Here is a 22681-nt window from a genome sequence, read left to right as displayed (position 1 = left end):
CATGCAAAGGGCTAGATGCCACCTGGAGTGCCCATACCACCCCGGCCTGGAAGAACCATTGGCATTTTTACTGTGTTAACCCTGTTTCTTTTGCAGTCCATCAGAATTACATTGGAAATGACATAGAGAAGAGCCCCTTCTTCTTGTCTGTTACCCTCTCTGACCAAAACAATCAGCGTGTCCCTCAATATCGTGCCATTCTTTGGAGGAAAACAGTAAGTGACTGTCTTGCTCCTGGCCTTTCATCACCACTTAACCTGTGTGCTTTGCTGTCTCTATTTATATCAACTTCATGTAATGTCAGAAATCCTTTTTTTAAGCAGGTTTAAAGTAACAATCTGATGTCAAGTAGAGTTAGAGCTTACACATGAATTCTGTCCTACAGAAAAATCTGGCGCCCACCCTCCCCCCGTGCCACTGCAGGTGTTGGGCTCAGTCTTGCCATCAGCAGAGCTGTTCTGGAAGCAAAGTTGTGCATCGAAAGCCAGATGCCCACTCACTGAGACCTAAGTTAATTCTGGGCCTTGCTTCCTGATGGGCCTAGCCTGCCCCATGCTGCGGCCATCCATGAGAGATTCTAGCCTGTCTCAAAGATAGTCTTGAATCTGACCTTCTTGCTCCACCCCACCTTGTCTGCTTTTTCCTCCCACCAGAGATTCCAAAGGCTGTTTTACAGAGAAGCCAGGAGCAGCTTGAGGGAGGATTTATGGAGTAGAGAGAGCATCTAGCCCCTGCCGAGGGGGAGTAACATCTTCACCAGCTGCCTCTGTGGAGGTGAAGGCCTAGGCCTAGGGCTCGTGGGAATGACCACTATATATTTCTTCTCCACAGACTCTGTGGGTCCTTTATTCATTCCCTGTCATTTAATCATTTATTGAGTACTTGCTATGAGTTAGTCACAGCAGGTCCTCATTTAGAGAGGGGGAAACAGACATGTCATTATAAAAGCACACATTACTCAAACCTCTCTGCAAGATTCTAGTGATTTTGTATTCAACAAGCCTTTGACTTGGAGCTATCCCATTTGGGTCTTGTTGGACATGTGGAGACTGTTTGCTTCTTACAATCTTTGAGGCTGATCTGACAGAGACCAAACCCGCTTCTCATCTGGTTCAGACGGCCCACCTGCTCACCACAATCTCTCAGGCCCTGGTCCCACCCGTCCACACATTGAAGAGTACCATAACCCCGAAATCCATCAATGTGGGGGTGGGGCATAGTGGAAGATGCTGTCAATCAAGCCTGAGCAAGACATTTCCATCGTAGAATGTGTTTATTCATATATAAGCCTCTTGAAGAAAAATTTGACAGTCTAGACATGGGTTTCTTTTTAATGACCAGGAAAGGCTGTCATGGAGATGGGAACTGCCAACCTTCTCACTAATGTCGTGTTTGACTTTCCAGGGTACCCAGAAAATATGCCTTCCCTACAGTCCCACCAAAACTCTCTCTGTGAAGTCCATCTTAAGGTGAGTACTAATGACTAGAAGCCCAGCACCAGGAGCCTTTATATATGTTTTATTTTCCCCTGTGATCATTCCGTTAGCTTCCTAGCTTCTAGAGCCTTGGCAACGTGCCAGACACTTTCCTAAGCACCTGCTGTGTGTGGGCTCATCAGTCTTCACGGCAGCCCTCCAAGAGGCACTGCTGCTATCCCCATTTTATAGATGAGGAGATGGAGGCCAAGTTCACACAGCCAGTGTGGTGAACGGAGGCCGGGTCCAGGGCTGGCTGATTGCGAGCGTTGCTCGTACGCGTCTCAGGAATGCGTCAACTGCTGGCTTCCTTCTCCTTGCATGCACACAGGTACTCTGGTTTTGTAAAGAAAACCAGGAAATGTTCTTCCTTTCATGTTTCTGCTTTGAAATAGAAACTCTTATGTCAGCAGATGCTTTTCAGGGAAGACTGGCCTTATTCTTCACTAAACAGAAAGAGAGCGTGGCCTAGAGCTGCTCCACACCCGGCTGCCTCTCGTGCGCCCGCCTGTCTCTTCCTTCCACATCCCTCCCGTGTCAGGTGGCAGGCTCTCCTGGGAATGCCACCACTCGGATCGGGCCAGTTGCCTTGTCACCAGCTAAGATACTCCATCTCAGGAACAGCAGCTTCTGTTTGTCAGGCGCTGTGCTAAGTGCTCTGCGAGCGTCTCTCAGTAACTCTTTAAAGCAGCTGCACAGACTAGGTCTGGTATAACCCCCACTCCCCACAAGAGGAGTCAGGGCCTCAGAGAGGTGCAGGGATTTGGCAGAGACCTCACAGCTCGTTGAACTACAGAGCTGGGATTGAACCCAGGCTCCCAGGACTCTGGGGCGTGGCTGTTACCACTTTGTCATGTGCTGGGAGTGGGTCCCTGTGCCTCTGATTCACTCTTTCCTCAGCTGCAGACTCGGTGGTGGTAGGGGATTGTGTCTTCAGCATTCTTAGCTACAACTCACAGCTGCCAGCGGGTCCCTTACAGTGACAATCTTGACTCCAGCAGCTAGGACTGCACCTGGCTGATGAAAGGGCACTGAGATTAAGAAGTAAATGTCATAGCTCATTTTCAAGCTCGATTTGGTCTCCAAATTGTAGACACCCCCCACCTTACACCCTGCTTCAGGCCTTTGGATTTTTCTCGTCAGTCTGAAGCCAAGTTAAGAAAGCATCCGTTAGATGTTAACATTTTTGTTGAGCGCAAAAATGTCTTGTTGTTCCTAAATCTTTTTATTTTAATCGATTTTAGAGAAAAGAAGGGATAGAAAGAGAGAGAGAAACATCCATCTGTTGTTCCACTCATTTATGCATTTATTGGTTGACTCTTGTATATGACCTGGCCAGGAACCGAACCCATAACCCTGGTTTATTGGGACGACACTAACCAGCTGAGCTACCTGGCTGCTTGCTTTGAAAGTAACACTTTGAATTATAGTGGCTTGAGATTGTTGAGAATCTTTTTACACTCATGAATGCATTTGTTACACTCATGAACTTGAAAACTCAAAAGGAAATTAAAATATAAATACAATGGAGTCGGATGAGCCTGAGTTCAAATCTTAACTCTGCTACTTAATAGCTTAGTTACCCTGGACTAAGCCTCAGTTTTCTCATCTTTAAACTGGGGATGAAATAGTACTTGCCCCCCAGAGACTAAAGGAGATAACCCACGTAGAGCAGTTAGCACAATGCCTGGGATAAGCAAGTGCTGTATGATACTGGCTGTTATTCTTACCTCTCACTTACAAATACAGGAATCCTAGCCGAAAGAGGCCTTGGCGATCATCTGGTTCAATTTCCTTGTTTTTCCTCTGGAGGGACTTAGGCTAAAGGAAATTAGCATTGTGTGTCCAAAGCAAAACAAAGAACCACCTTGTTCAGGACTGGTCTTTTGCCCCAAGTGGCAGAGGAATTACCAAAGGAAGATAGATACATCAGGTCCTCTTAATGACATTTCATTGTATCGTTAATTGCTCTGTAAATGTCAATGAATCACTTTTTTAGAAAGTAAAAGAATCAGGAAGATTAGTCAAGGTCACCTGATGACCCAGATGCTCTCTGTTCTCCTCATCTCCTCTCTTATTACGTGAGTGTCATTAGGGGACAGTTATATAAGGAAAGTACAGTGTGGTGTCTGGCTACTGTCCTATGTTGGTTTGTGTCTCCTGCGGACCAGGCCACCCACGGTTTCCTAGGAGATACTGTTTAGCTTCTCTAAAGCCCCGAGACTTGCTCCACACGGCGTTGCCGCCACACCATGCCTCATCCTGTCTGTTCTCTTTCAGTGCCATGAATCTGGACAAATTTGAGAAAGGCCCCAGGGAAATTTTTCATCCTGAGATCCAGAAGGTAAGAGAATTTTATGCTTCATAATCGTATAAATTTGATCGGTGTGAGATCAGAACTGACAGATCATCAGAGATCCTTACTAGGGTACCAACCAGCATCAGCTGTGGAGCTTTGACAACATCATCATGGGGAACTCACACCTGAGCTTATGCTATGCCGGGTCCAAGGTAGAGGCCAGGAGTCTGTATTTTTCAAAAGGTCTGTGAGTGATTCTGAGGCATAGCCGTGGCCGAGGACCGCTGAACTATACAGTCCTCCCGTGAACCAACAGGTGTGTTCAGAATGATCTCATTGGCCTAAAAGCCATTCTTTTTACTGAGTGATGAAGAATTCTGTAGAATGTGAGATATTTTTTAATTTAGAAACTATGGAACGTGCTCACCGAGCGCTAACTCGAGGAGCGCCATGCTGGTACCACAGAAGCCAGAGGGTGTCCCGGAAGCCATCCTGTTTTCTTAGGATCTACTGTTAGGGGAAATAGTCCGCACTGGAAGAAAACCACTTGAGTCACTATTCTAGGTGATGGGCCTTCAGAAAAATCCAAACCAAACTTTTGTCTTGCAGTTGCCATCAATTTCGCTTTAAAACTCTCCCCGTGAAATGTGTAAGCCCGGCCATTGCTAGTGGTGCACCAGCTGTGTGTCAGGGAGATTCAGAGTCGGGGACGCCAGGGCGGGCACGGGAGAGGCTGGCAGGCAGGGTGGGATTCCCTGAACAGGGCAGGGAGCCGGGATAGCCCCTCTGCAGCGGAGCACCATCTGGGGACTCGGGCAGTGTGAGGAGGACGGCTGGGACGGTGAGTAAGTTGAGCTTGAACACTGTTAAAGGAAGCTTGTAAATTAGCTTGTAAAATAAAGTTACTGGTTTGCAACGCAACTTACTTTAAATGTACAGAGTTGTGAACTCCCATAACCTTTGTTTTAATTTAATTGTTAAAATATATTTCTACCCTGACTCAACCCCAGAAGGAATTGAGGCAGAAACAGGTGTGTGAGGATTTGAAGTTTGAAGCAACTACAAGCCATGCTATGCTTACTTGTCATTTTTATAGCCGACTTAAAAACAAATTAGAACGATAAATATGCCAGTACCAGTGTGCCTTTATTACTTCATTTGTCTGGGCCATCCTCCCGAACCCTTTCCTACCGGGAGCCAGGACGTGACCCGCAGACACTGGGCCGGCTTCCACGGGCCCATGCGGACGCTGCTTCCTGCAGCTTGCTGCTGGGCTCGCCTCTGCTCGGTCACCCTCCCGCTTCCTCTCCCCTAAAGTAAAAGGGGATTTGTAAACAAGACTTGCAGCCTTCTGTCTGTTTACAGCATAACAGAAGACTTTGGTGCTGTCCCTGCATTCTGTGTTTTGACTTTTTTTCCCTTAACAAGTAACTCTTCATGAGCCTTCCCCATCCTGTGTATGTGTATGTGTGTGGGTGTGCACACGTGGGTGTATAAATCGGCAACAGCAGTTTCATGGCTGTGATCAGGCTTCTGTAGACTTCCCTGAGGAAGCCATGAGCAGCAGGCTCTGGGTTTAGAGGAGAGAGTTCTTAACAAATCCCCCGGGATCTCAGAAGTAAACGGAAAATAAGCCATTCGCATTATAAAGAAGGCATCATTCCACCAAGTGGGAAGGTGGCTTATGCTATTTAAAAACGTTATCTGTTTCTGGCTGCTAAACTACAGTCACATTTTTCTTGGCCAAACCTTTGCAGAAGCAATGTATGATAAGCTGGCTTGAAAGGGGTGGAGAAGGCGGGTGTCTCTGTCTTCCCGTGGCTGGGCACCATCTTTATTTCCGGGGAACAGTGATCTGACATGTCTTTCTGAAGTGACCAGGTGTTTTATAGAAATCTGTGGGGCTAGCTGAATTGTAAAAGCACTTCTGGGATTGGGGGAGCAGTACAAACTTCAGTAAATTAAAGCTTGGCTTTCACAGAAAGTCAAAATAAAATGATCTCTGTTAAAGCATGGATGTAACTTTTCAAACTTGATTCAACAGGACCTGCTGGTTCTTGAGGAGCAAGAGGTAAGCAATTTGATGAGCTGTGTGTCTTTCTGTGCTCTGCCTTGTTATCTATAACCCTTGTGGGTGCTCCCCTCCCCCTTCCACCCCTTCCTTGAAGAACCTGTTAACTATGATGTATATCTGCTCATATATATATAAATATATATATATATTTTCCCCCCTCTCAAATTTTGAAAATTAAGTAGCTGGTCTCCTTATTCTCAATGTTATTCCCTTACTGAGGGGATATTTGCTTGAAGCAACAAGAGCACTTGTTACACTGTAGCTCATACACAATATAACAAACAAAGATACCCACATGATCCCAAAGCTCACCAGCTTGAGCCCAGAGGTTACTGGCATGAAAAGCCCAAGGTCGCTGGCTTGAGCAAGGGGACGCTGGCTCAGCACTGGTCAAGTCACGTACAAGAAGCAGTTCATGCACAACTAATGCGAAAGCAACTATGCGTTGAGCTTCGTACCATCTCTTTCTCAAAAACAACAACCACCAAACCTGCCGACGAGGCTGTGCCGTGGGATTAGAAAGAACTGGAGACCCGCTTCCAGCCATACCCGCCACTCACTCAGGACCAGCATGGCACGCTTCACCATCCCCGGCCTCAGCCGTCCTGCCTATAGGGGGGGCGGGGGGGGTTGGTGGACCTTGGGGTCCCTTCTGCTTCTAACAGGCCAGTAGCTCCTGGCTCGTTGCGCTGGTCACTGATCCAGACCTTCTTCTCATGGCTTGCCAGCTGTCTGGACAAGCCTCTGGACAGTTTGCTGGCTTATTCCTCTAGTCCAGTGGTTCTCAGAGTGGGGTCCCTGGGCCACCGCCTCAGCATCACCTGGGAACTGGTCAGAAATACTAATTCTTGGGCCCTAGCCCAGAACGACTGACTTGGAAACTGGGAGTGTAGCCCAGCACTCTTTATTTTAACAAGTCTACAGGTGATTCCGATGCCTGGTTAGGTTTGAGAACCTCGAATTTAGTCTCTGCCTTGTTAATCTGAGAGCATCATCTGTCAGACCCCAGACTACTACAGGTGCTTTTGAAGGGACCACTGAGAACGGAAGAGGCACTGGGGCCTTGGAGACGTGTGACCTCTGTCATCGTTGCCAAAGCAGAGAAAGGAAGGTTAGAAAGTACAGAGCCCTACATGGATAGAGATCCCCAACAGAACTCTAAGAAATTTACCAAAACCAGTTTGGAGGCAGCTTGTAAAAACTAGGTGCTATCTGACCAGTTTTGATTCTTTTCTCATTTATTATGCACCCGTTTTTGCCATGAGCCTTACTGAGCTCCTCCAGGGTACCCGGCACAGTGGTGGGCTCTGGAGCGTCCATGGAAACTAGGACATGGCCAGTCCCTCTGTCGCCAGCCTTACGTTCCAGTGTAGAAACAGACAAACGTGCAAGTTCAACAAAGGCATTGCAGGTTGTGAATGTTGCTCTTAAGAAAATAAGCAAGGTGCTGTGATGGAGCATAACAACAGGGGTGGCTTTATTTGGGGAGGTCAGGAAAGGCCTCTGGAAATGGACACTTGAGCTGAGACCCACGTGATGGGAAAGAGCCCTGGGTGGAGGGGCCAGCTTGGGAGCGTCCCCCTCATCCCTGCTCTCCACAGAAAATCACTACAAATGAAATTACTGTTGCTGATGTGTATGCATCTGTCCCCCAGGTGTGTTGGGGACAAATGTCTGAGGCCCTTGGATGTTCAGTCTTGACTGTCCGGGATCCAGCTGTCCTGAAACCCAATGTTTCTGCCTTGACCCCCCAGCGCTAGCCCACTGGCCGGTGCTTTTAACACCTCCATTCCTGTCTGCCCCTCTGCTGACCACCAAGAATTCCCCCAGCTAGTGGTGGGCCAGACAGTCTTGTAAAGGTTGATTCGCTTCCAACCATAGATTTTACTTTATTATGAAAAACACTTCAAGAAATACAAAAATAAAAATATAGAGAATAATATAAGGAAGATCTATAAACCCACTGCATGAGTTAAGAAAAAACTATTAAAAATCCACGGGCTGTCTGATCCCATGTGTCTGCCTCCTGGGGAAGCTCCTCCCTGACATCCGGTGTTTGTCATTCTCCCGGGGTCTGGTTTTCATCCAGCGTTTAAAGCCGAGGCTAGTGGACTGAACATTTGTGCTGGCTACTTCTCAATTGCCTCCCCCCACATATCTGTTTTGTAACTCCTTGAGATTAAATATCTTTAGGAATTGGGGGGAAATGGGCTTTTCAAACAAATTGCCTGCAGTTTCCATTTCTATTTCTAAAAGAGGCCACAGGGTTCAGCCTAAGATTGCTGTGTTGAATGTTGAATTGCACTGAGCACTCCTGTGCTAACTGGGGTCTGGACGGCTGCTGAGGAGTTGGTTAGAAGATGGTACCAGCCTTGGCCAAGTAGCTCCAGTAGGTTAGAGCATCATCCCCATTCACCAAGGCTGTGGGTTCAGTCCCCATCAGGGCATATCCCAAGAATCAACCAACGAATACATAAATAAGTGGAACAACAAATCGATGTTTCTCTTTCACACTCTCTTCCTTCCTCTCTCTAAAATCAGTCAATTCAGACAAACAAAAAAGATGGTACTAGTCCTGTGGATTCTATAGGCTATTTATCTTGAGCTCTGTTTTGCCACACAATGGGCCTGCCATCCTGCAGATGCTGTTAGTAATGAAACCCACATGAAAGCGTAGAGTTTCACCTGTAGGCTATAAAAACCTACAAAAATAAAGGAATGATTGTTCTTAATATTGGTCAAAATCGAGATAGAATAGAGGAAATAACTAATCCCCTGGTGTCCATTCTGATCACTGCCGTTTTCATAAATAATGTAATTGTGTATGCTTGGATGGCAAAATTGAAGTCACCACCTTTTGTTGTCTTACTGTAAGGGCTCTGTGAATTTCAAGTTTGGGGTTCTTTTTGCCAAAGATGGGCAGCTGACGGATGACGAGATGTTCAGCAACGGTGAGTGTCCCCTCCTCCCTTCCGCTAACAGAAACCCTCTTCCGCCGTGCTGCAGTTTTGGCGATTGAAGCTGGGCTTGTTAGTTGAGGTGGAGTCTGTTGCATAGAGCAACAGCCAGTGGTTTTGTGAAATTGTGGGGTGGATCCCAGGGTAAATGCTGTAGGGCAGATGTTGCCCCGTTTCGTTCATTTGATAAATAGTTCTCAGTCACTTAATTTGTACTAGGCGTTGGAGCTAGAGAGGCAGCCTGTTTGGAAAATTTCATGGAGTTGAAAGAATTTGATTCACCATAGTCTCAGGAGCAGAGGAAGATTTTCCTCCGTTATTTTGAGGGTTGGGAGAATTATAAAATGGGGTCATTTTCCTGTTATCTAGCACTTTTCATGTTCATTACCTGTTTATTATGAATGGAAACAGTAATAATGTTTTCAGTGTGAAACATCTTTGACCCAGCCTGGCAGAGGAAGGTTGGTGGGCCCAGACCTGCGGTTTCCTTTGCTGGGGGTCCTGGGAATTTTGGGCCCCCTGCCAGGACTCCCGGGGGGGGGGTGCATGCCTCCTCTGTTCTGTCCTACTACGCTCATCTGCAGATCATTTTCAGGTGCCTCAGTCAGACAGTGAGGACCTGTGGTTGCCATATCTTCTTCACACTCTCCCTCTTGCCGCAGAAATCGGAAGTGATGCTTTTGAAAAATTTTTAAACCTCCTGGGTGACACAATCACTCTAAAGGGCTGGACAGGCTACCGCGGCGGTCTGGACACCAAAAGTAAGCTTGCCTCTGGCCTGGTTCTGTGGTAACTTGTTGAACTTTTGTCATCAGCCTGATCTATATTTGAATGTATAACCAAGATGGAGGAAAGGGGATAAGAGGAAATTGGAGCTTCACACGTAGGCTGGCATGGGGGGGGGGGGGGGTGTCTCTGGACACATTTGGTGTCTCCATTGAGCTCTGCAAGACTGAGTCAGCCTCACAGCCCTTAGGTGTGGCAGGCACCCTGGGCTGCCCTGCCATCAGCTCTTACTGGTGAGCACCTCTGTGTGCCAAGACTGTGGGGCTCTGGGGACATAGGTAAAACAACACAGTCCCTGCCTTTCCAGGAGCTTCTGTCCAGTGGAAAACACAGACCGTAAGGAGATAATTATCAAATAGTTTAGTCCTGCCCTGGCCAGGTAGCTCAGTTGGTTAGAGCATTGTCCTGATACACCAAGGTTGCAGGTTCCATTCCCAGTCAGGGCACATGCAAGAATCAACCAATGAATGCGTAAATAAGGGGAACAGCAAATTAATCTCTCTCTCTCTCCCTCTCCCCTCTTCTTCTCTTCCCCTTTCTCTCTCTCTCTCTCTCCCTCTCCCACCCTCCTTCCCTCCCTCTCCCTCCCTCTGCCTGTCTTTCCTCCTACCTCTGTCTCTCAAATGAATCAATCAATAAAAAATATTTTAGTCCTGACTCCTTGGAGGAACTAAGAAGAAAATGCACAGAGTGCTGGCAGGCGGCGGGGGCACTTGATTCTGCTGGGGGATCTGCTAGAGAAGGCTTCCCGGAGGGTGATGCGTGGGAGTAATTTGGAAGTCTGGAGGGGAGAAGAGAATTCCATGCAGAGAACATCTGGGAAGTCCTTGAGGCAGGAAAGAGCATGATGTGTTCTAGAAACCAAGAGAATACCTTTATGTTTAGAGAGAGCAGAGACAGGAGAAAGGGGGTAGAGAAGATCCCACAGGGAGTTTGAGGTCACATTAATAATTTTGGATTTTATTCTAAAGGGGATTGATGTCATTAATGGGTTGGGGGGCCGTGATGGGGTCAGAACGCACCTCTGAGCAGAGTAAGTTGGCTGCCCTGCCGCAGGGAGAGTGGCCCGGAGGGTAGTGGGGAGGCCATGCTTGCCTCACTGCGGGGCGTGGGAGGCTGCCAGGGGGCGGAGCCCAGGGATTCAAGGGCGGGTTCAAAGGCAGGACTGGTATGATCCACCGGTGCTGACTGGACATGAGCATAAAGAGGAAAAGGAAATCAAAGGACCTCTGGGTTTCCGGCCCCAGCAGTGAGTGTGGGGACATCTGAGGGGAAGCATTTGGGGGAGGGGCTCGGAAGGGGTGAAGGTAAATAAGGTCACAGGTTAGGTTTGGAGTCGCTCAGGCTGCCTTCTAACTGCAGAGTGTTTCCCGTGTTCCCTGTGCTTTCACTTGTCGCTTTGTTTGCCCTTCACCTTTGGTCCTTGAGGCGAGGCGGGCAGGTGCTGCCAGGCTCACTGGCCTCAGTTTGACAGTCTTCAAATGTGGGCACGGTCACCCCTGGGAGCCTCGGCTCCCCAGCAGCCCACGCTGGTGTCACTTGTGAACGTGGAAAGGTCGGGCGGCTTGCTGGACGGGCTGCGCCGCCTAACTGACCGTGGCAGGGATGAAGCATGCGGCCCCAGGTCTCAGGCGCCCGCTTCACCCCGCCGAGCTTCCTGTGCAGGCGGTGCGCCGGGGAACGCCCACCCGCTAGCGCCCCGTGGCCGGCCCTAGGCCTCTGTTAGGCCGTGGCTGCCCCTCACCGCCCCGAGAAAGGTGAAGTGGTTTATCAGAAGGGGCGTGGCCAGGGGATCGTGAACCCAGGCCTGCCTGTCCCAGAGCCCGCGCTGCTCCCCGCTGTCCACGTCTGCCCGCATTGTCTGATGGACATGGCTGTGGCTGGCATGCCGCCTGGTGTTAATCTTGTCCTGTACACTAGCAGAAGGCAGGGAGTTGTAGCATACTCTCCTTTTCAGCCCAGACTTCTCATGAGGTCCACTACTCAGGCGAGGCATGAGTCAGCAAGCGAGCTGAGACGGGGAGGGGAGGGGTCAGCCCACATGGGCAGGATCCAGACAGCTGCTTCCCCTCAGGCAGGTAATCTAGAATGCTCTCTGGGACTGGTTGCGTGCTCTGTTCCCCTCATCTGCACATAGAGACTCTTCCGCTCTGGTCCCAGAATCCTCTGCGCCCGCTCAATGCCTGTTTGTATTTTGCAGATGATACCACAGGGATACATTCGGTTTATACTGTATACCAAGGGCATGAGATCATGTTCCATGTCTCCACCATGTTGCCGTACTCCAAAGAGAACAAACAGCAGGTACGTGGGAACCCGACACTCCGGGCATGCAGACCGTGAGGTAGTGACCTGACTGCAGGAAGCAAGGTTTGGATTTCATAGAATTAGGAGCTACAGATGTGAACAGATGAGCTGAACTCCAGACATCCCTTTAGGGGTGCTGTTGGCAGTCTCTATAGGTGAACTCTCAATGAGCCTTAGGGAGAACTGTCCTCACTGACACCACCCCTTAAAGAAATACAGGGTCAGAGGTAACTGCGCAAGCGTGCCTGTGTGTGAACTTGTGTGCGTTTGTGTGTGTGAATGGTATCACGGACTCCTGAGGGACTGTCTTGCATTTGCATGCCCTCTTCTCCGTGACTTCTCTCAGCGAGCCTGTGTCTTGTCGGGGACAAGCTCTAATTTACAAAGACACGGGCTGCTACTTTTGGAAGGCTTTGGGGCGGGGGATCATTTAATTTGTCATTGGATTCTTCTCTGTTTATTACACATTGAAGGTATCTGTATGAATCAATGTCACAAACACGACTGGGTGGTCACTCAGTGAAGATTTGTGAGAAACAGAGTGTGGAATGGGCTAAAAAAGCTTCTGAGCATTTATAATTGTTATTTCAGTGCAACGTCAGTAGGGGGCAGACTCAGCAGATCTAGGCTGAAATGTGGTGGGATAGTCATGGGGTACACAGGTGCTTCGGGGACAGGGTGGGAGGGGCAGGACGAGCTGGCTCTGTTTGCTGGCTTGGGGCCTGGGGGGCTGTCTTGCAGGCGGTGGAGACACTGGAGCTTTAAGCTTGCTATGGCTTCAGGTGGCTAACTCTGAGAAAGGACAGGTGAGGCCGGAAGTGCCGGGCCCAGGAGATGGCTTCTGTGGCTGAGAGTCACTTCTGGCGAGGCCCCTTCCTTTGTGTGGTTGAGGATACCTGATCATTGCTGCCAGGCCCACCTCTTAGGAGCTGAGGCTCTGAGGATCCTAGGGTCACATGGAGAAGAGAGACCAAGCTGGCCTTACCAATCATCATAAATTATATTGGTCTCTTACTTCTCAATAATAACATCACAAACTTCCACTGAAATATTTTACAGTCTTCCTCTTCCCCTAACTCCAACATTTCCAGCCCTGTTTGTTCGCCAGCATTGCCCATGTCCTGTGACAGCAGGCACATAGCCAGAGAGAGGTAGGAGGCAGGGGTGGATGTGCCAGTTCAGCCTTTGCCCAACTCAGAAGTCTTTAACCTTTGCTTTTGGAGGGGGCTGTTAGCACGTTAAGGCATAATGGCACCTGCCAGGGGCATTGCAACATTCCCAGGTGAACCAGCTCTTTCCAGCATCTTGGCTGGCCCCTGGGTAGTGCTTGGGTCCTCCACTTGCCCAGCATCAGTAGATCTGAAGAAAATCAAAACTATAAATTTGTCTTGGCTGGCAGGGAGATAAAACAGGTGGTAAGAGAGACAAAGAAATGCAGAATGTTTGTGAACCTTAAGAGTGCCTGATCATGGGAAGGCAGAGAAGGACCACAGTCTGTGAACCTCTCTCTGTACCTGTCATGGTCTCTTGGGGGCCTAAGGTAACAGTCAGAAAGTCAGAGGCTTATCTGGCTCATAAAATCTCTTATGGCTTTTGGACATCTAGAATACTAACAGACAGTCTGAGCCACATCCCAAATCTGATGTAAAGAAACACATTGCACAAATACTCTATGGGTCCTGGCATCACAATAACTTCTTCCACTGCTCTCCTCCCTCCATCCTCATACCCAAGCATAACGGCGTGGGAGGGGGTATAGATGTTGCCTCCTTGGGCCGCATCTTCTTCCTAACATCCCTAACATCTCATGATACCCAGCACCACCAGCATCTTCTTCCTAACATCCCGTGATACCCAGAACCACCAGCATCTTCTTCCTAACATCCCGTGATACCCAGAACCACCAGCATCTTCTTCCTAACATCCCGTGATACCCAGCACCACTAGCATCTTCTTTCTAACATCCCATGATACCCAGCACCACCAGCATCTTCTTCCTAACATCCCGTGATACCCAGAACCACCAGCATCTTCTTCCTAACATCGCGTGATGCCCAGCACCACTAGCATCTTCTTTCTAACATCCCATGATACCCAGCACCACCAGCATCTTCTTCCTAACATCCCGTGATACCAAGAACCACCAGCATCTTCTTCCTAACATCCCGTGATACCCAGCACCACCAGCATCTTCTTCCTAACATCCCGTGATACCCAGCACCACCAGCATCTTCTTCCTAACATCTCATGATACCCAGCACCACCAGCATCTTCTTCCTAACATCTCGTGATACCCAGCACCACCAGCATCTTCTTCCTAATATCCCGTGATACCCAGCACCACCGGCATCTTCTTCCTAACATCCCGTGATACCCAGCACCACCGGCATCTTCTTCCTAACATCCCGTGATACCCAGCACCACCGGCATCTTCTTCCTAACATCCCGTGATACCCAGCACCACCGGCATCTTCTTCCTAACATCCCGTGATACCCAGCACCACTAGCATCTTCTTCCTAACATCCCGTGATACCCAGCACCACCGGCATCTTCTTCCTAACATCCCGTGATACCCAGCACCACCGGCATCTTCTGGCCTCCCAACAGCAGCATCTAGTTCCGGATGAAAACACAGGCTCTGTGGTCGGACAGATCTGGACCAAGTCCTAGCTCTGCCGTTAACTAGCTCTGGGTCTTAGGCACATCTTGTGCATTGCCACGCCTCCGGGCTCAGTCCCTGGTCCTTTCTCCTTCCGCACTTGTTCACTCCCTTAATGATCTCATCCAGTCTCATGGCTTTAAATTGTTCTTATAGGCCATTGACACCCAGCTCTCCTCTCGAGCCAGATCTCTCTTCAGACTCGAGGGGCCAGGCCCAGTGTGCTGCCTGTTTTGTTAAATAAGAGTTATTAGAACACAGTCACACTCACTCATGTCCCTGTTGTCCTCAGCTGCCTCTGAACTACTGCAGCAGAGCCACATGGTGGAAGAGAGATAATAGGAGCTACCAAACTGAAAATATTTGCTATGTGGCCCTTTACAGAAAAAAATTGCCCACCACACGTCTAGGAGATCACTTTGGAAAGGTCAGCTGGGATCAGGTTAAGTAGGGCCTGTTCTCACCAAGTATGTGCTTCAGAACTAAGGCATTTCTAAAAACGCACATGGTTGAGCCTCTTCCCCAGGGATTTCTGATGTAATGCCTCCTGTTTGGGGGGTCTTGAATCCAGGCTAAGGAGACAATGAATGAACATGAACAGGATCAGAAAAGTAAAATGGGGGAGAAAGTGGAGACCAGCAGGCTGGTGAGGAGCTCCTCCAGAGGGCAGACAAGAGGAAATCAGGCCTGACCAGGCGGTGGCGCAGTGGATAGAGCATCGGACTGGGATGCGGAAGACTCAGGTTCGAGACCCCGAGGTCCCCAGCTTGAGCACAGGCTCATCTGGTGTGAGAAAAAGCTCACCAGCTTGGACCCAAGATCGCTGGCTCGAGCAAGGGATTACTCGGTCTGCTGAAGGCCCGCAGTCAAGGCACATATGAGAAAGCAATCAATGAACAACTAAGGTGTTGCAACGAAAAACTGATGATTGATGCTTCTCATCTCTCTCCGTTCCTGTCTGTCCCTGTCTATCCCTCTCTCTGACTCTTGCTCTGTCTCTGAAAAAATAAATAATTTTTTTTTTTAAAAAAAAGAGGAAATCAGGCCTGAATTGGGGGGGCGGGGAGGCAGTGGAGGCAGATAGTGGACCCAGAAGACAGCCAGTAAAATATGGGAGGCAAACAGTCAAGGCTGATCGGCGTCTGGGCTCCATGACTGTGTGCGTCCTCAGCTCGGTGCCGGTGCCAGAGCCACCTTCTCAGCGGTGTTGTTTGTGCTCACGTCCAGGTGGAGAGGAAGCGCCACATCGGGAACGATATCGTCACCATCGTGTTCCAGGAAGGAGAGGAGCCCTCTCCTGCCTTCAAGCCTTCCATGATCCGGTCCCATTTTACACGTATCCTGGGCTGTGGTGGGCGCTCCCGTTCAGCGAGCTGTTGGTCAGCCTCACTGGACTGAAATGCCCCTCCGCACAAGTGTTGTGATTGCCTTGCTTGTTATTTATGATTACTTTGCGCTGATGGATTCTTAGACCCACCGTTTGGGGTTTTCCCCTCGGCATTGTTCCCTCGTCTCTCTCCACCCACTGGGGTAATGGATGGGTTAATTCCCAGAGAATTCCCAACTTCTGGAATCTCTTCCCTTTCCTCAGGTAGTCTTTGAAACGGGAGAGGGGACTTCCTACCTTTCATCAGTAAGAAATGAATTAGGAGAATTATAATGAATCCTCTGAGAATTTTGCTTTAGGTATAAAAACTTGCAAGTGAAGATAAAAAGCCAACACATTGTTTCTTTGTTGACTCTCAGCCCCAGTAATAGCTGCTGCATTGTCACCTCCTGAAATCTGGGAAACAATGGAGTTAATCAGGTTCTATTTGCTTCCCCCTATCTAATTTCTGCTCAGCTCACATTGCCAGCCAAGTTCTGCTGAAGCGCTCTGTGATTGATGTCCACGGGTAGCGCAGTGAAACGGGCATGGCCTGTGAGCTGGCCAGCCCGACGGGTACCCAGTCGTGGCCCTGTTGCTCTGGGTCACAGACCATGACAGTGAGACCCAAAGGTGGTACCTCTACAGATTGTGCATAATTAGTAAAAGGCAATGGATAGGCGTTTCCGGAGACTCCTGTAAGAATGTCGGGAGGCAGGACCCTTATAGCTCATTGCATCCAGAAGTAGGTTGCTCTGCACACTGACATGTTTGTTCATTGTCACCTAACAACACAACGGGGACGCTTGTACAAGTTGAAAATCGCCAGGTTTCTTCCAGAAGAGCAAGGAAGAAAACAGCGCCCCTACGCTCCCCTCAGAGTTGTTTCCACTCCCGCCCCATTCACTGCACTGTGAAACTGCTCTGGTGGCGGATGGAGGGCCCACAGCGCCCTGCCTGCAGGGCTGCTTGTAGCACAGAGAGCTCCGCCAGGTCCTGCCAGGACAGGAGGGAGGGGACTCTTTAAGGGACTGAGGGGTGCTCATTTGTAGAATTTCCTTTAGTTACCCGTTTTAGCCTTCGCCCTTGGCACATTTGTGTCTGGAACGGGACAAGCAGGTAGTTGGTGCATACTCCCCCCACTGAGTCTAGCTATGGGAGCGCTGTGAGGAATCCATGGCTGTCGAGCCCCAGCTAAGGCAAGCTGGGGCTGGCGGCAGGGGGAGGGGCGGGAGAAAGGGGGAGCCGGCTGGGGGTTTGGTGCTGTTTCAGCTCAGCGTGCCCGACATAAGCCAAGTGGAGTCTCCCCGAGGCTGCCACCAGCTCTGTGTGTTTGTTTTGGATTGTTTAGTCTACCGAAGACAGCAGCAGAGAGAGGGAAGGTGTGTGCGTAGCGGGAGCATTTGAATTGCTTTCCTCTTCAAAATGTGTAAGATGAAATCTAGGACTAATTTCCTGTTGAGATCTTTGCATTTTCAGGCAACAGAATTGCTCTTTTTGCTTTGTTGGTTTCTTCGTTGCTTAGTAGCTTTATTTATATTGCTTTTCTGACTGATTTGGAGATATAGCTCTTCCTCCAAAGGATGAACCCATGGAGGTTGAGCCTGTGTCTTCCTGGGCTGAGGGTGACAGGTGCCCTGAACACGAAGGGCAGGTCTAAGATGAGTCTGCACCAGGGATTTTCAGGGCATGGGCCATTGACCGTGAGCATCGGGGGTGTTGATTAATTCCTTAACCATCAGCACAGATATTTTTGCCTTAGTGAGGTATGATCAACAAAATGACAATTATAGGTAGGTACTGACTTTGTCATCAATTGCTTATTTTAATTCTCCATGTTTACATGTTAATTTGGCATTCATTTAATGAGACTCTTGACATAGATATTTCTTGATTGATTTGATGTGTCCTTACCTTAGAGACCTTTCTTCAACACCACTCTCTCTTTGAGAAAAACTTGTTCCTTATAATGTTGCTTTGTATAGTAGACCCAGGGTCAGGGTTAGTTTGAACTTTATTGTACTCTACAGTGGGCACATACTGATATATTTGCCCTTGACCAGAGTAGCTCCTTTCCTACCCTACATCCTAACTGTTTATCCTTCTGTTCTCAAAAACTACTCTGTTAAGGGAATGATGAAGTTGTGAAAAGAACATGAACTTTGAGCCAAATAGATTTGGGTTGGAATCCCAACTCGGTCCCTTAAAATCTTTGAGGCTTTAGAAAATGTTTGTCATCCTCAAGCCTCAGGTAATGATAGAACGAAGGTAATGATACCAGCTTGGCAGGTTGGTGAGGCTCCATCGGCGTTGTGCCTTAAAACCCTACGCACTCTGCCTGGCACACAGTGGGTGCTTGGGGTGGCCTCTGCGGTCATTTGTGGGGTGCCTGACCTTGCCCACGGCTGGTGGGGTTTGGACCACTTAGGATACAGGAAGACTTGACCTCTGCCCTAAAGCACAGAGAGCTGCACAGTGACCGCAGCTCGGGCAGCCCACAAGAGGGCTCCCCCTGTGGCATGAATATTCCTAACACATCACATGGGCAACTAGAGAAATGTAAGGTCCAAATACTATTGGTGATCTCTGAAGAAAAAGCAAGTAATCCTGCAATGTTCTCTACGTAGGCTGAAAATATTTTCAGAAGAAAGTGTGCCACTCTTTGGCCCACCCTTGCCATCCCCACCGGTGTTTACAGACCACCAGGAATTCAGGGACTTTTTGCTAGTGAAATGTAAGTTCCATTTTGAAATCATTTTGCAACTTATTCTACGTCAGAACACATCTCTCCAGATTCTCCCAGGATGCCATGTGAGAAAGTATCATTGTTTAGGCATTGATTTCATTTTGTGTTCTGTTAACTCTTCCCACAACACATATTTCATTTTCTGGTAGTAATAGTATATAGATTTTCCCCTGTGTCCTCATCTGTACCTGTCCTCCTACTCACCTTCAAGAAAGGGTCTTGAAACCTGGGGTCCAGGAGGTAAGCAGTCTTTGTGGGGTACCTTTAACCACAGATTAGAGATCGCTCAGCAACATGAAGGAGCCAAGTAATCAGTGAATCTATTGATTTAAACAGAGCCAGTCAACAGGGTGGCTTTCTCCAGCACCCTCAGAGCTAGGGGTGGAAGGGCAGGGAGGGTTCAGCTAAAGATCGGCCCAGTAGATGCAGAAGATGAACAGGTTGACGCCAAGGATCAGAAGGCTCTAAATTCCAAAGTGGATTTGTTAGGAGGGAGGACGTGGTCCAGGTGGAAAATTCTAAGATAACAAGAAGTGACATTCCAACAACAAAAATTTAACTTTTTTCCTTATTCAGCCAGAACAAGACACTTAAAATGGATATTTCTGGGGTACTACGGGGAAAATACCCTCCAACAAAAACAATTCCCAATCACAGAATTAGAGGAAATACTAGGTGTTCATAGTTTAAATTCCTTAAGAGATGTCTTGCCAATACACCAACCCAGCTTGTGCCCGCGTGCATCTCTTACCCAGGCCGTACCTGTCCCCAGGGAGTTCCTCTCCGGTCTGTGATCACTGTCCTGCCCTCAGAGCCTCTGAATGAGGGAAATGATCGTTAATGATAACTAATTTACTCAGTTTGATATGCCTAGCACTGTGCGAACTCTTTTTTTTTTCTTTTTTCTTTTTTTAATTTCTGAAGCTGGAAACGGGGAGAGACAGTCAGACAGACTCCCGCATGCGCCCGACCGGAATCCACCCGGCACGCCCACCAAGAGCGACGCTCTGCCCACCAGGGGGCGATGCTCTGCCCCTCCGGGAGGGGGGGGGTCGCTCTGCCATGACCAGAGCCACTCTAGCGCCTGGGGCAGAGGCCAAGGAGCCATCCCCAGCGCCTGGGCCATCTTTGCTCCAATGGAGCCTTGGCTGCGGGAGGGGAAGAGAGAGACAGAGAGGAAGGAGGGGGTGGGGGTGGAGAAGCAAATGGGCGCTTCTCCTATGTGCCCTGGCTGGGAATCGAACCCGGGTCCCCCGCACGCCAGGCAGACGCTCTACCGCTGAGCCAACTGGCCAGGGCCGTGAACTCTTGATATATATTATATTTAAAAACTTATGACAACCCTTACAAGGAAATAATACAGTTGAATCCATTTTACAAGGTCAAAGATTGAGGCCCCAAGGAGGTAAATAGTTTGCTTAGACTGCACAGACAGCGGCTGGGACTCAAACCCATGACTGCCCTGACCGCAGGCCCCTCGCCTCCATTGCACACTTTCTGTTCTGTGCTCTGACGTGTGATGGACAGTCCACTTTCTTGGCTCTTAGCGCTATCTTTTATTCCCAGAAGAAACTTCTCTCAGGCTAGGAAGCTGAGTAGTCTGCTTAGGCAGTTATTTTTTTTCTAACAAAATGTAGCAAATATTTAATCCATTCAATGGAATACTGGTGGTTTGCCCCTATGTTGGATGAGTAGGTGGGTGGGTGGATGGATGGATGGGTAGATGGATGGATGGGCAGATAGATGGGTGGATTGGTAGATGCGGGCAGCTTGGGTCTGGACTAGGTCTTCAAGGAATTAGATACACCCTCTGCTCAGGAAGCTTGCCATCCAACAGAAAAGGCAAGGTCGGCCTACGGGCCATCAGTTTGTGTACAGAAAGCTGGAAGGTTTTTAAGCGTGCTTTGTGAAGGAGTTACCGGTGGCAATACTGGAGGGGTGTCCTTGAAAAGGATATTCTTTAATAGCACGTTAACATCTGTCATCCCCCCATAACTTGATTTATCTTAGTAATTAACGGTGAAAAAGCCACTTTGGAAACCCCAACATTTGCCCAGAAACGTCGACGTACTTTGGACATGTTGATTCGATCTTTGCACCAGGATTTGATGCCAGATTTGCATAAGGTAACTGGGGCCCATGGTCCCCTTTCCTTCTCGTGGGGTCTGAGTTGAGAACACAAGTCTTAGCGATGAGTCCTGGTGAGAAGAGCGCAGCAGTCGCCTTGATCCTTTCTGTCAAGATAAGACTGTGGCCACCATGGCTGATGTCCCCTCCTTGTTCCACAGCAGGGGTGGGTGGTGACGGGCCATGCATGCTAATGTTACTTTCATGGAGCCAGGGCTGTGGAAATGGAGGTGCAGGCTGGGGCCGGCGTGTTGAACAGCAATCCCGGCAGCGCTGGAGAGAGCTTTTTTGGGGGTGGCTGCCCTTGTGGCATTACACACATTACCAGTGCCATAAAGCTGGTGGACCGGCAGGCGTGGGGCTTGTGGAGAGAGCCTGGGCGCTTCTTAAGGTTTTCTGGAGCCGCTGGTTTGCTTGAGGTCAACGCCCATGCTCTCAGCCACCACACAGCGCTGGCTCGCCACTTGTCGGCGCTTATCTGGAGCAGCTAGCACAGACACCGCACGTGGGCGGGCTCCCTCTGCTCATGCTCAGTGAGGGAGTTAATGCAGAAGGCAGGCACAGGACCATTTGAACAAATAGGTTTGTACATTCAGAGAAGCCAAAGGAGACTTGACAACCGTTTGTGGAACTGAAACGGGTTTTTTTCTTTCAGAACATGCTCAATAGACGATCTTTTAGTGACGTCTTACCAGAGTCGCCCAGATCAGCACGGAAGAAAGAGGAGGCCCGCCAGGCAGAGTTTGTCAGAATAGGGCAGGTGGGTTGTATTCTGAAACCTGTTTTGCAGGATGTGAAGTTGTGAGTCCCATCTGGACCTGCAAGAATTTTATGTTTGCACACTTCTGCGAGAGGTCCGCGATTTCCCTCAGGGCGACTGTGGAAACCACGAGGGAGGTTTTTAATAAGCCTGTAGGCGGAGGTCTCTGTGGGTGTGAGTGAGGGAAGGGCGCTGTTCAGAAGAGGAAGCACTACTGACAGGAAGCAAGAGGCCACAGGGCCCCTCTGGGCCCCCTGCTCGAGGGAGCACGTCCTGTTGCCGGCTCCTGGGAACTTTCTGAGGAGTGTGCAGCCAACGTGGGAAAAGCACCCTGATCTCCTCCCTGGCAGGACAGAGCGGAGTGGCAGTGTCCTCGTAGAAGACTGAGTCCCCACCCTGCTGCTCCGAGGCCGCTGTCACAGTCAGGTGGCTGCCGGTTGTGACCTCCTTTCAGATTTTGGAGGCAGTCACTTCCCCTTTGTCTTGCTCCCGCATGACATTAGTATGACCCAGTTCTGGGAGGTGGCACAGCTTTCTGCCTTGATCCATGTCCCCAGAGGGAGAAGGAGGCGAGCTGCCAACTGCAGATGAGATTCTAACCCGAAAGTAGAAAGTTGAGCAAGGTGACCGCAGAGAGCTTAGCGGCAGAGGTCGCTGCTCCCCACACAGGTGCAGTGTGTCGGGGGCCCCAGTGTCAGTCCTGTGTCAGACACCGACTCCGCCTTCACCTTCAGAGACTCTGAGTCATCAGGTTTCAGGAGGAGCCTCAGAACTGTTTTCAGTACTCATGGTTGGAAGTCCCTGCGTTGATATATCGATTGGCGGAAATGACCAAATGCATTTGGGGTTGCTGGGTTGGGACATCGTCCTTAGGGCTTCACCCTATCAGGCTGACTGTAGTCCTTCTCGTCAATGACGGGCAGTGCGGGAACCTGAACCGAGTCTAAAATTACTCCTGCTTTGTCTTTTAAAATTTACTTCATAACTGTTGACTCTGCTTTTACTGCCTGATAACAAACTTTAAAGGAGCTCTCTTTTCTGGTAGGCACTAAAACTGAAGTCCATTGTCAAAGTGGATGCTCCGTCCAGCTTGGTGGCTTCAGGGGTCTGTAAAAAAGACGTGA

General features: G+C 49.3%; 1 protein-coding gene across 4 annotated transcripts in view; it reads left to right on the top strand.

Moving 5' to 3' along the window:
* GARNL3 (GTPase activating Rap/RanGAP domain like 3) overlaps positions 1-22681 on the top strand; it is a 129717-nt gene that overhangs the window by 77046 nt on the left and 29990 nt on the right. For all 4 annotated transcript variants that reach the window (XM_066256153.1, XM_066256151.1, XM_066256152.1 and 1 more), the window contains 13 exons: positions 97-215; positions 1405-1469; positions 3756-3819; positions 5819-5845; positions 8724-8799; positions 9468-9566; positions 11792-11895; positions 15786-15894; positions 17672-17717; positions 18552-18658; positions 20681-20796; positions 21453-21557; positions 22603-22677. In XM_066256153.1, the coding sequence (XP_066112250.1) occupies positions 97-215; positions 1405-1469; positions 3756-3819; positions 5819-5845; positions 8724-8799; positions 9468-9566; positions 11792-11895; positions 15786-15894; positions 17672-17717; positions 18552-18658; positions 20681-20796; positions 21453-21557; positions 22603-22677 (1112 nt within the window). The remainder of the gene's footprint in view (positions 1-96; positions 216-1404; positions 1470-3755; positions 3820-5818; positions 5846-8723; positions 8800-9467; positions 9567-11791; positions 11896-15785; positions 15895-17671; positions 17718-18551; positions 18659-20680; positions 20797-21452; positions 21558-22602; positions 22678-22681) is intronic.

The sequence above is a fragment of the Saccopteryx bilineata genome, chromosome 2 (genome assembly GCF_036850765.1).
Source record: "Saccopteryx bilineata isolate mSacBil1 chromosome 2, mSacBil1_pri_phased_curated, whole genome shotgun sequence".
NCBI classification, from domain to species: domain Eukaryota; kingdom Metazoa; phylum Chordata; class Mammalia; order Chiroptera; family Emballonuridae; genus Saccopteryx; species Saccopteryx bilineata.
This window is presented reverse-complemented; position numbering and strand designations above follow the sequence as displayed.